The sequence below is a fragment of the Cyclopterus lumpus genome, chromosome 10 (genome assembly GCF_009769545.1).
Source record: "Cyclopterus lumpus isolate fCycLum1 chromosome 10, fCycLum1.pri, whole genome shotgun sequence".
Classification (NCBI taxonomy): domain Eukaryota; kingdom Metazoa; phylum Chordata; class Actinopteri; order Perciformes; family Cyclopteridae; genus Cyclopterus; species Cyclopterus lumpus.
Window position 1 is genome coordinate 8,738,891 of NC_046975.1, and position 12,657 is coordinate 8,751,547.

The window sequence follows — 12,657 nt, forward strand, 5'->3', positions numbered from 1 at the left end:
AAGCAAGCAGTAACAAATACTCTGACTGGGGTGGAGGGTAACTGCAAGTGAGTATCTCTTTCAGATACGTTTTGGTACATGGTAAAACCAGTATGTCATACTTTATTTATGTTCATTTTGATGGGGGATTGCAGCCAAATCGCTTTCAGAGAAAAGAGTCACCTGACAGCCTCCAGCTGCCAAAATCATGAAGATATTCTATTTGACCTGGCTTTGAAACTCTGTGTCTTAATAAGGCAACCTTTGCACAGACAAAATGGTCGACAGTCAAAACAACATTACGGACCTGCATTGCTCAATATTCACATTAAGGTGACAGAGAACCCAACTGTGTTTTCTAGGGCTGTTTAAATTAGTCCCTTTTGTAAGTAAGTAATTGTACTCCCACCTGAGTAATGTATACTGTCAGTCTAGCAATAGTACTCCAATTGAAAAGGATACTCTTTCCTCTCCTGGTGAGGGATCATTACGCTTTTAATGAATTTACTTCAGTTAAAGGGAGAGCACTATTTGAGATTCTGGCTTGCTAGTTGACATCAGATGAGGAAGACCATATTGTATGTCCTAAAGATGTCATGTGGATTACACATGGGATGGTATGATATGATGGTATGATCAGGGCACAGCACAGATCTGACCAAAGTAAAATTAATCTAGCTCTTAAGCTTGATTAGGTACTGAAAATAGTAACAGCTTATTTTAAAGAGATTGATTGATGTTCAGTACTTTGTTATGGACTCGGGTTATAACAGTTCAACCAAATCAAACACAAGTATCCATCAATCTTTCCTGCATCGATATCAATATAATCCATTACTGTTTCAAGGCCTGCCTGATACACAACACTGCACACCTAGAAAACTGCTGTAGGCTGCATTTTGCATGAATGCAAATATCACCACTGAACCATCTTATCCTTTGCATTGAATGGGCCTACGGTACTCTATTAAATGGCTTTTTCAAAGTCTTGGTTGAGGGTTTAGATATAAATTTTCTTGGATCTTATATGTTTTTTCTTTACGTTACATCAACTCCTCCCATTGATTTCAAGGCCTCCTTATTTGGGAGGAGAACGTTTTGAGTGCATGTGCCATTCATTGAGAAGGAGTGCTATGGGCGTGGCCTCGTGGCTATCATCCAATCAAATGTCAGACTCTAGTGAAGTCGGCGGGGCTTCTGAGGGAAATCCTGACACACAGTGGCTGGTGGCTGATGGCGGGGGCGGGGCTTGTAGACGGAAGTGTCTCCCGACTGGTCCAGCTGTCATCTAGAAGAGAGAAGAAACCATTTACACCGGCTGCCTAGGAAATGCAGAAAAAGGGAAAACGCTAAAATATGGCAACATCTAAGCGATAAGGTCATGACGCCGAACTGAAGGTAGCTATGCCCGACACATTACTGATTACACATGCGTGTCGATACATTAGAATAGCCGTCGAGGTTGTGTTACATTATTTCGAGACGCAAAATGATGACACGGTTTGGTCCGGCCGTGTGCATTGAGCACACAGGACACGAAACAGACGAGGTCGTCTAAAGAGACACAACGCTACACCGTTTCTAACCACACCAGTCCTGTGAATTTCCACCGTCGTTTCGCCGATGATGCTGTCGTGTACTTTATCGAAATGTCGCTGACGTTGGAGCTGTTGAATTAATTTATTGCCTCCCAGCTGGTTTGCGAATATGCTACAACGTCTCTGCTGCGGTACGGCTGTTATCCGAGCGGAGCGGCTCTCTTGAAGGGAACTACCCGAGTTCTCCTGTATTTTAAATGGCATGCGTACGAGGAGGTCATCGCTGAAAAAGGGAAGATTACTCGGTAAGTGTCCGCGCTGTGAGCCAACACGGTGCTCTCGCCGATGCACCGTAATGCATGAACGTACATTAAAGGGACTGCTGGGCTCTGAGTGATTTAATGGGACGCATGGAAGGTGGCGGAGCAGCTGTTAGCTCGCTGCTAGCTGCGTAACGACCTTTAGAGACGTCAGCTTCGCCGTTAGCCCCGACTGTTAGCTGCCTTTGCCGGCTTCAGTGGGTGTTTTCCGTGGTCGGCTGCCTATTCGAGGGTAATATTTCGTCCGGGCCTCCCGTGGCCCAGCGAGTCAATGATTTAATCTCATTGATTGCATCACAAGACCAGACAGGGTGCAGCCTAAGCACATTCACAGGGGTAACATTTTTTTTAGGCCAGATCAACTTGAGCTGTAACAGCCTTATGCTTTTTTGTCACCCATTCCTTCTCTATCCCCCCGCCCCTCCCCAACCCACATATTAGGATAAAGAAGACGGTGAAAGCCAAAAGTGAATTGAAGACTTACTGGGCGTCCTAAATGGGGGACTACGGGTTTGGAGTTCTGGTAAAGAACAGCAGTGGTAACAAATCTGCTTTCCCTGTAAGGATCCCTCCTCACCTCCAACCCCAGCACCCCCACCACCCCTCCAACCCCCCCAGCCCCCCTTCCTTCGTAAACAACACCTGCTCCACCAATGGGGGCAGTGCTTGGCTGTTCCCTGCTGTAGCCCAACACAGTAACATGCAAGATGAGATTCTTGAGTCAGACAAGTCCAAGGCTTTGGACCTCCAGGACATGCAGGAGAAGTCTCAGCTCCAGACCCAGCCTCAGGCCCTGTCCCCGGGTCAGCAGGAGGCTGTGGGAGGCCTAGGAGAGCTTGAGGGAGCTCTTCTTGAAGATGGCCAATTGGAGAAGGGTTCTTTGGAGAGTAGTGGTGGAAAGGAGAAGCTGAGGATGGATTCCCCTGTGCTGAGCGGGTTTGACTACCAGGACAGCCTGGGAATGGGTACAAGCTGTGCACAATCCGCCTCCTCCTCATCTTCACTGACCAGTTTTAACAACTGGTCCCCTGCTGTCCCGTCCACCCAGTCTCCAGTGGTTGGGGAAGACGTCGGAGGGTTCTTCGGCCCAACTGGCTCTAACTCTAACGGACCTCCACTGCTGTTCCAGAACTTCTCCCACCACGCCGCACCTGGCTTTGGCGCGGGAGGTAGTTTCTCCCCGCAGATTGGCCCAGTCTCACAGCATCACCCGCCCACACCTCACCCCCAGCACTACCACCCCCACGGTCAGGGAGTGCCACAGCAGCACCGACGTTCCCCAGCTAGCACTCATCCAACCCAGCCCTCTTTCCCACCGCATCCCCATCGCACTGGGCCCTTCACCCAACTGCCCCACCTTGCTCCCGCGCAGAGCAAACCCCCTTCCCCCTGGGGAAGCTACCAGAGTCCCTCCACTCCCACATCCACCTCCTGGAGCCCCGGTGGGTATAGTGGCTGGGGAGGCACGCAGGGTGTTCGGGAGTACAGGCGTGGGGTAGGTGGCGGGATGACGGGTCTCAACTCCATCTCCCCACTGAAGAAGTCGTTCCCCAACAATCAGGTAGACATAATTAATAACTGACACTTTTGCACATAATGCATCTGGTCAGTAGACTTGTATGAAACTCATCTGACTGTCCTACAGGTTCCATCTCAGAAGTTCCCCAGAAATAGCTCTGGTTTCAATCACAAGGGCTGGGTGGAGGACAGCATGAGCCGCAGCGACAGTGTCTACCCTTTCCAGGTGAGCATATCGCAGGTAATACTCAGGCTGGTGTTTAGGGAATTACTAGTTCTGATGCCTCCATAGAACTAAGTGCTGTTTAGTTTCAGTGCGTCTTCCAGGGGGTGAATGATGAGTTAAACACCCTCGGCTGTTTCAAATGTAATAACTAAACCACTGAGCAAAACAGTTCAGTGCGTGACAGTGAAGCCAACCCAACGGATGAATTAAAACTTGTGTGCTTATGTCCGAGTTCTTATCTAGATCATTCCGTTGAAGGAGAGCAGTGTTATCGTCCACTCTGGTCACATGGTCTTCCTCTTGTCCTGATTTGAGAAGTCTTGTGCTCCTTCTCAGCTTTGCATGCTCTCAACCCAGTGTATTACTCATCATAAATGTCCTGTTTTTTCCTAATTTATTTCTATCTCCAGAATATTCAATTCTATGAATTTGTATTGATCTAAAATTGGTGGATGTTGAAGGATGCATATCTTTTTTGCCCCATGAGTAGCACATTTTCTTTTATAATGCTTTTGGATTCAGTAGAAATTCAGATTTCCTTACAGAGATATGCAGGTGATTTTGTGGAGCATACTCTGGCCTCCATTTTCGTTTTACAGTGCTTTCTGCTGAAGGTTTCTTCTGGGATATTTTCTGCAGCTTTTTTTATTGGCTATTACCATCATGTCAAACTGTCAGGGCTCTTGCAGCTTGTGCTGCTTTAGATGGTGATGTGGGAAACGGGGAGGCTAATTGTTGTCTTCCTCTCTTTCAGCAGGAGAGAACCCGGTCCTTTGATGGTTTTAGTATGCATTCTCTGGAGAACTCCCTGATTGACATTATGAGGGCTGAGCAGGATTCTTTGAAAGGTTAGTTCCCACACTAGCAATTGTGAAGACAGGATTCTATTCCTCACCACTGGCTGTTGATATATACAGCCATTTGTTGCATCTATTTCCCAGCAAGAACATATTGGGTTTTTTTTATTCACAATGCTTCCAACTGATTGTCTTGACAGCAGGTTTTCAGTTTGAACAATGCATGCTGCTAACGGGGTCCCAAAAACAGTGCGTTTAGTGAGTGATCACACTGCTGCAAGTGCAGTGTGGTTCCCACTCAATGATTCCCACCAACAGGTATACAATGTTACTTTTAATATTTGACTATCTTGTCGACCTCTTTTTAGGATACTCTCTCACACTAGGACCAGGGAGTATCAGCTAAAATGTATAATTTAAAATATATATTTTAATATTGGACTCTACCAGTATATCTCCCTGTATATAATTTTTACTCTTAACATCAATAGAATGTGATTTTTTTTTTTTAAATGCAGTGCACACAGGGATGTCGAACATCAATGCAACCAAAATGTTTCCGCAGCAGTTTAAAAAGTACCAAAAGCTGACATTGCATGTCTGGGTAGTTCCTAATTTCAATTGCAATTCTTCCCATTTTAGATCACGCAGGCAAGTTGGTGCTTTGATGGCTGCTTAAGTTTAAACTTATTGGATGAATATGGCCTCTTGTCCAGTGACAAGGGTTTGGTAGGGGAAAAAAATGGTTATACCGCTCCAAAAGTATTGTTTTTTTGTATTGGTACACGTATATTCTACTCAAATCAGGTGAACACATTTCATGAACGAGACCCACTCGGATGAATTACAGTTCAGTCTTGCATGGCGTAACTCATGATAACAATTGCCTGCAGCATTTCTGCTGTGGAGACTCTTTGATCTCATCTAACTCTCCGTACTAAAACATGTCAGCCACTCTTAAAATGACTTTATTTGTTTGTTTTTTCACCACAACCATCTGATGCTAATCAGGAATTTGAAAGTTCTCGTCTTTTTTTTTTTTTTGCTGGAAATTTACATCTTCCTCAATAATAGAATCCCCTACTAATTTGCCACTCAAACACACATTCTCTGATCTATTTCAGTATTTTTCTAGCATATGATATTGCACCAACAGGCACATGTAAGAATATACACTGAACTACATTTGAAGCTTTATTTAATTTGCCTGCCGAGTTCTTCATTATTTACCCAAATGTGTCGACTATCATGCTCCTTTGGTCTTATGGACACAGAACAAAATATCCATATCCAGAAAAAAAAAACACACAACTTCAATGGGTTGGGGAGAAATCTAAACGTAAGGGAAAGGAGTTACATGTCATGACATGGTGTTCTGAGGTTTCTCCTTTTTGTTTGTCATGTAGGACGCTACAACTTCTCTCACCAGGGTGGAGACGGGCCTCTACCTATGAATGGTATGTACATGACATGCATAATGATATGCAGTGCTGTAGCTGAAGTCAGGACTTGCACCTTCCTTTGTCTGCCAAAGGAAGGTGCAAAGGTACAAAATCAAACCTAGTTGATAGGAATTGGATGCTGTCGCATACCTCCTGTATATCACACAACCACACAGATAAAATAAGTGGTGGAAACACAAACTCACCTAAAGGCAGAATAAATTGGATTTGTCATTTGAGGTTTGTAAACGCAACATTAAAAGTTGTCACTTCCTCCTAGTGGCACGAAAAGAGTGCGCTGCCTGACCGCTGTGAGGGCGCCTGCCACTCCAGATTCACACTCGTTTTTGAACAAGCTGTCTCCTCCTGGCATATTTTCACCATATTTGCGTTATTTTTCCTACGGTCGCGTCCACCATTTTTGTAGTTCCTCTTGGATGCGTGCTTACAAAATGGCACCTGGTTTTCTTTTTTTAATCTTTTTTTTAAGGTCACTGCCCAGAAACGCCCTGAATACAGGACCATAAGAAAATGCAGGCATAATATTATTGATTTAAAAGGGGTTATTTTTGTAAGGAAAATCCTAAACATTCTGTCTGAAGTCATGTTACCTGTCTAAACTGCTATGGTAGTCACTGTGACACACGACCCAAATGGCTGACTAGAATATGACCAGACCGGCTTCTTCTAGTAAGAAATATGTATTTTTGACAGGAAGGTTCAGATACAGCAAAGCGTAAATAAATGATACTGCAAATATTTTGTCGGAGCCAGATGATCTACATAATAATATTGAAAACCCATACATTTTTCCATGCATGATGATGAGCATTTTAGTATTCACACTGTTTCTTCATACATATGTGGTGTAACTGAAAGAGTTGCACAATAAATCTTAAAGCATTCGATAACTGCGGGGTATAATTTTGTGCCATGATGTTTCCGTCTCTAATTTATACAATGTATAGATTTACAAATTGCCAATTTGGTATTGATTGTATTTTATGCATACGGATGGAACTAGTTTAAATGGTCTATTTTCCCCCTAAAGGTTTCAATGGATACATTTGATTTTGGCAGGCAGGTTAAAAGTGGTTATTACTTTAAAATACAGTAGCCCTTTTAGGTAGGTGATCTAACAGATTTAATGTTACGCCCTGACAGTAACTTGCTGCTCTTATTTTGTGCCTTTTTTCAAAAAGCCATTTCAAAGTATTTTGTGTTTTTACATGCAGCAAGAAGTTATGGCAGAAGACGAGGTAAAGCTTGTGAATATGTCTTGATTTCTTCAATGTGATTTTTAGAAAGCGCTAATGACCCCTGACATGTTTGTGGTTCTGTGTTTGTCTGCTTGTTGTTCAGTGTCACTGATTACCCTGCCTTGAATGATGTCGGGGGTTCAAGCCCCTTCTGTAGCTTTCCAGTGTCGCCTGCCGACACCTAGTCGCGTTAATCCTCCGCTTTTACAGATTTCATCAGATGTAGCAATCATGGCTGCTTTCGTGTGTATTTCTTGACATTAATTCAGTTGCGTCTAATCAAATTCCCCGCTCATTAATACTGCAATATTGTGGTTCAACCTCACTGGTGGTGAACCAACATGTGTAATCCAGATTGTTTCCTCCGCTAGGCCATTCGTCTCTGTTCCCAATGGAGGATGAGCGCTCCTTTGGGGAGGACGAGTCCGGTGAGCAGGGGCTCACTGGCCTCGGTTCAGCCCACTGTTTCCCCCACCTCAATGGGGAACGCGTGGAGCGATATTCACGCAAAGTGTTTGTTGGAGGGCTGCCCCCAGACATAGATGAAGGTAAAGACAGAGGATGCTTTTAATGTACTTTGTCGTAGATTCAAACCTATTTTAAAAATGACGATGGTTAACATTTTTGTATGGTCAAAATACATTTTACTGTCACTTGTGACAACCGATTTAGATTTATTTTTTCAAGGCGACACAAAATACTGTTACTGATGGATTTTGGGTTCATTATTTCAGATGAAATTACTGCCAGTTTCCGCCGATTTGGTCACTTGTTTGTTGACTGGCCTCACAAGGCAGAGAGCAAGTCCTATTTTCCACCAAAAGGTGAGTCAAACCAGTTGTACATTATATGTCTGTGAGCGTGTTGACTCTGCAGCCCTGTGATGAGTATTTGAACACGCTCATTGTTCTGTTCTCCAACCTTTCCAGGATATGCATTCCTGTTGTTTCAAGACGAGAGCTCTGTTCAGGCCCTGATCGATGCCTGCATTCAGGAGGATGGCAAGCTCTACCTGTGTGTCTCCAGTCCCACCATCAAAGACAAGCCTGTGAGTGTGTTATTCCATTGAGCTACTACGTGCTAGCTAACAGTCTTGCCCAGCAAATACGAAACTTGACACGGGTGTTAAAATCGTAGACTCGCATATGTCTTCTTTGTGTCAGGCATTTGTTGCTTAGAAAACTGTAACGTTAAGTTCAGCTCCATTTTATTTTGTTTGCTGAATTGACGGCTTTGCTGTGGTAATCGATCAGATGTATCCTGTAGCTTTAGTGCACTGCTCATTTGCAGTTCAACATTTTATTCGAAAACACACTGGTAACCATGTAAAATACTAATCTTGAGTAACTGAAGGCCATTCTTTTTTGCTTTTTAAATTTTTATTATGTACTCTTTTGTATGTTATTGCAGTATACTTTCCCCTGCCTCAACATCTCCAGTATGTCACCATCATTCCAGAGGCTTTCCGTATAAATCTCCTGCCATCAACATCCTACAATAGCAGTCAAATTTAACCAAAGAAATATGTTAATCCATATTACATGAGCAGCAATGTTTATTTTCACAATCCAATGTACAAGTAATGTCTAACTGGGAGGAAATTTGTTTTTCCTTATCTCTGCTTTTGTAGGTCCAGATCCGGCCTTGGAACCTAAACGACAGTGACTTTGTGATGGACGGCTCTCAGCCGTTGGATCCCAGGAAAACTATCTTTGTAGGAGGTGTCCCTCGTCCCCTACGTGCAGGTAAGCACGTGTGTCGACCCCTAAATGTGTTGCATTCGATGGTGTTGTTCGGATCCCATTAATAGCACTGTGCATTGCTCTTCCAGTGGAGCTCGCCATGATCATGGACCGTCTGTATGGGGGAGTGTGTTACGCTGGGATTGACACAGACCCTGAACTCAAGTATCCAAAAGGGGCGGGGCGAGTAGCCTTCTCTAATCAGCAAAGCTACATTGCAGCCATTAGTGCCCGATTTGTTCAACTGCAGCACGGGGAGATTGATAAACGGGTGAGTCCCTCCTGATGTTTGTAGTGTCCCATACGATGTCTAAAAATGAAGAGTGGATGTTCATAAAATATCCATTTAAACCTATCTGACATGCTGCAGATTTTCTTTTTTTAACAGTGTTGCTGTCGTTCATTTTGTCCCCCTTTCTCAGGTGGAAGTGAAGCCATATGTCCTGGACGACCAGCTGTGTGATGAGTGCCAGGGCACCCGCTGTGGGGGGAAGTTTGCGCCGTTCTTCTGCGCCAACGTGACCTGTCTGCAGTACTACTGTGAGTACTGCTGGGCAGCCATCCACTCCCGGGCCGGACGCGAGTTCCACAAGCCGCTGGTGAAAGAGGGAGGAGACCGACCACGACACATCTCCTTCCGCTGGAACTGAGGCGAGAGGGCAAGGGAGGGAGACGAAGCAGGATGGGGGAGGGATTGAAAGAAAGGGGGTAGTAAGGGAAGGGGTATGGGCTATGATATGAAAAATAAATGCACTTTTCTTTTAAGTAAAGAAAACAAAAAAAACAACAACTTAATTTATTTTTTATTTTAATTTTAATTGGGCCTTCTAAAAGAAGTAAATGCTAAGAAGAGAGTGAAATCCCATTTATGTTTTGACTTTAAGTGTGCATGAGCATATGGATGCATTAGATTTGGATTTAGACGTTTTCTGACTTGACTGTACTTTCTTTTCGTGTTAGCTGGCAAAGCTGCTTACATTTGTTGTCAAGAGTAACATAAAATGTATGTGAGGTTCATCATACCTAAATCAGTATACTAACTATGGAATTTGAGTTTAAGAAGGGTGCATTTTCTTACTTTTTGCTTGCAGGATTAGAGAACAACTGTACCATTTACCAAAGGTTGAGTGCAAATGGTTGGGTTAAACAGAGGAGGGACACCGTTTCAGGCGGTCGGACGACTGAGTTATTTAAGAAGCTCAGTGCATATAGCATCTGGCCACGTCACAAAACAAAATCTCCCCTCAGTCTGGCACACGCGTTTCGATTGCTGGCTGGAGTTTTTAGGTTTTGGTTTAAAAGTCGACACTTTGTAACCAGAAAGGGCAAACCAAAGATTGGCCGAAAACGCATCATAAAAAAGCAGATGTTGATCCGAGGGTTTTCAGGATAATGTCGTGTCCTCTTGCCCTGCGGCGGAGGAAAGGCTGGAGTTGTCTGGAGTTTCGGTTTGTGGGTGTCGGCTAATAAAGACACAGCCCCTCAGGGCTCAGGTATTGGCAGTAGTATTTGCTCACTTTATATTGTCAGGGATATTAGCACTGGAAGCTAACATGCTAATATAGTACAAACTAATGGGAATGCACAGTCCAGTCTCCCTGAGCTGTCCTCATGGTGTACCACTGCACGCTCTACCATGACTGGAGCTTCTATCACAAGTGTTGTGGTTGGATATGGTAGTAGCTAGAATTTGCTGTCACAGAGATAAAGATATTATTTTATACATGGCCTGCTGATTTTTGTACAGTGTTTTATAGCTGATTATTTTGTCATGAACATATATACATTTATTATGCACTACTTTTCTAAATATTTTTTTCAATAGTCATTTTAGGCACATTTTTCACAGATGGGAGAACTCCTTTTGCAATACCTCATTTTTTTCACTTGGTGAAAAATAATTTTGTACCTTTGTTACTAAGAGATCTGCATTTATGGTAAACTTAATTTAAAAAAGAAAATGAATGATATTAATATAATTTTCAATTAGCTTTTATATATTTAAGTGCTGGTACATCTGAAAATTGTCTGGTGCATTGGTGTGATTCTGTAGATAAAAAAAAAATAAAAAATGAGGCTATCATTAGCCAGTCATATATGGATTCTCCTCTGTCCTAATACGCATAATTACAGGATCCTAAGGCATGACAAGACCTTTCTAAACTGATTTTGATAGTCTTGAAAGTATATTCTGATATTTCGCTCCTAGGTGTAGTCAATAAGATTATCAATAGGGTAAATGTTTTGGCTTTGGTCAATGTGAAATCTTCCCTTCTATCACCGGAGTGGGTATCAGCTGTTTGAATATTTAGATCCTCTTTCTGGGACTGCCTGTAAGTTCTACTTATTCTTGGCATGCATAATGTAATACAAAAATAACATGGCTAGTGTTAATGCAGGACCTAATGTAATGCACTAGATCTCCTTTTTCCTTTTTAACTTTCTTTTCCTTATCTCTTTGAGATCACCTCTCTTGTAGCCTCTCTTTACATGATGGAGTCTGCCTTCCTTACACAGACATGATGTTTATGCAATCTACACAGTGACAACACTTTGGATGCGTTTTGTAACGTAGAGGACACTCAGTAGGACATGGGTGAGGAGACTTGATCACTTGACCCCCTTTGTGATGTGGCATGCTTTGGGACATAACCTGAATGTGATTTAATGTTGCAAGTTAACTTTGAGCCATTATGTGCAATACTTATTCTTTCCAGAAACAAGTCTCCGCAGTGTAAGTCATTTAATTAATATAAACCATGCAGTCATTTACACATTATTTGTTTCCTATTGTTCATGCTGATGTCTGCAAGAAAAAAAAAAATAATTTATACCTGAATTTATTTTTAAACATTAGTTTTGTGCTTATTTACTTATTTTGCTACTACCATGCTACTGTGATTGAAAACATTGTATATACTAGGTTGATAATGTATTTAGCATTTGCTATATTTTCAATTGAAATGTATAACTATAATTTTGATCAGATTTTTGTTATATTTTTTGGGTGATGTGTTAAACTCGTTGATGTGTCTAGTTTTTCTAATTGCTGTATTGTGCTCCACATTTTCAGATGAAAAGAGTATTGATTATGTCTGTTAGTATTACTTGATTGCAAAATTTCAATAGTTTTTAATTCTATGCTGGGAAGGTTATATTTATTAACTTTTTTTTTAATTTTTTTATTTTACCTGATATCATTTTGATTTTTATTAAGTCATTTCACATTTATACGTGGGTTCCAACTTTTATATTTTCTTCCTGATTAATTTACGCTACAATACAGACGTCAGTTTTTATAGTTGGTTTGTAGTCTTGAAGTAAAACAAAGATCTAATGTCATATATTCATTTGCTGCCAACTGTTTGTAACTGTATGCATACATTTGAAGTATTTGTAATGTGAGTTGTTGAACGAATAAAACAGCTGTGAGGAAGAATTATATGCCTAATGTTGATTTGCAAGAATGAAGGGTTTGCTCTTTCATTTTCTGAGTGGCACTTATTAATTGATTTGGCCCCTGAAAGTTTTCATAGTAATTGGGGGAATCTCACTCACTCAGCATTTTTTTTTTGGCACATCTGGTGGGTTATGTTGAATCAGGTCAGAGGTGTTTATAGGCAGCCTTAGGCTTATTTCAGGCCTTGGTGAGTGCTATTTAGCTCCCTAAACCGCCTGCCTTTTGTCCCAACAAACCTGTTCTTGTCTCAAAAAAGCCAGTATTTATTTTTCAATTAAAGATATACACAGTCAACAATGTCAGGAGGACATTTTATAACTACATTACATTTAGACATAATTCCACTTAACAATGGCTGCACAGTACTGACATGCGT

General features: G+C 42.1%; 1 protein-coding gene across 4 annotated transcripts; it reads left to right on the top strand.

Annotated features, from left to right (window-relative positions):
* The first annotated feature begins 1,232 nt into the window (after nt 1–1,232).
* Nucleotides 1,233–12,253, top strand: LOC117737268 (cytoplasmic polyadenylation element-binding protein 4-like). Of its 4 annotated transcripts, none has more exons than XM_034543059.1 (12): nt 1,233–1,377; nt 2,279–3,398; nt 3,483–3,581; nt 4,336–4,429; nt 5,785–5,835; nt 7,056–7,079; nt 7,451–7,627; nt 7,814–7,903; nt 8,009–8,127; nt 8,710–8,824; nt 8,911–9,092; nt 9,244–12,253. In XM_034543059.1, the coding sequence occupies exons 2-12, from the start codon at nt 2,334–2,336 to the stop codon at nt 9,469–9,471; spliced, it is 2,244 nt and encodes a 747-aa protein (XP_034398950.1). In that variant the 5' UTR covers nt 1,233–1,377; nt 2,279–2,333; the 3' UTR covers nt 9,472–12,253. The 4 variants fall into 4 exon arrangements, with proteins under 4 accessions (XP_034398950.1, XP_034398951.1, XP_034398952.1 ...); XM_034543060.1 differs by having other exon boundaries at nt 1,248–1,377; nt 4,339–4,429; XM_034543061.1 differs by lacking the exon at nt 7,056–7,079 and having other exon boundaries at nt 1,248–1,377.
* The last annotated feature ends 404 nt before the right edge of the window (nt 12,254–12,657 follow it).

Coding starts and splice junctions, on each gene's coding strand:
- LOC117737268 (XM_034543059.1), top strand. CDS start 2,334: ATGGGGGACTACGGGTTTGGAGTTCTGGTAAAGAACAGCAGTGGTAAC. Junction 3,582..4,335: donor ACAGTGTCTACCCTTTCCAG/GTGAGCATATCG, acceptor CCTCTCTTTCAG/CAGGAGAGAACCCGGTCCTT. Junction 5,836..7,055: donor CGGGCCTCTACCTATGAATG/GTATGTACATGA, acceptor TTTTACATGCAG/CAAGAAGTTATGGCAGAAGA.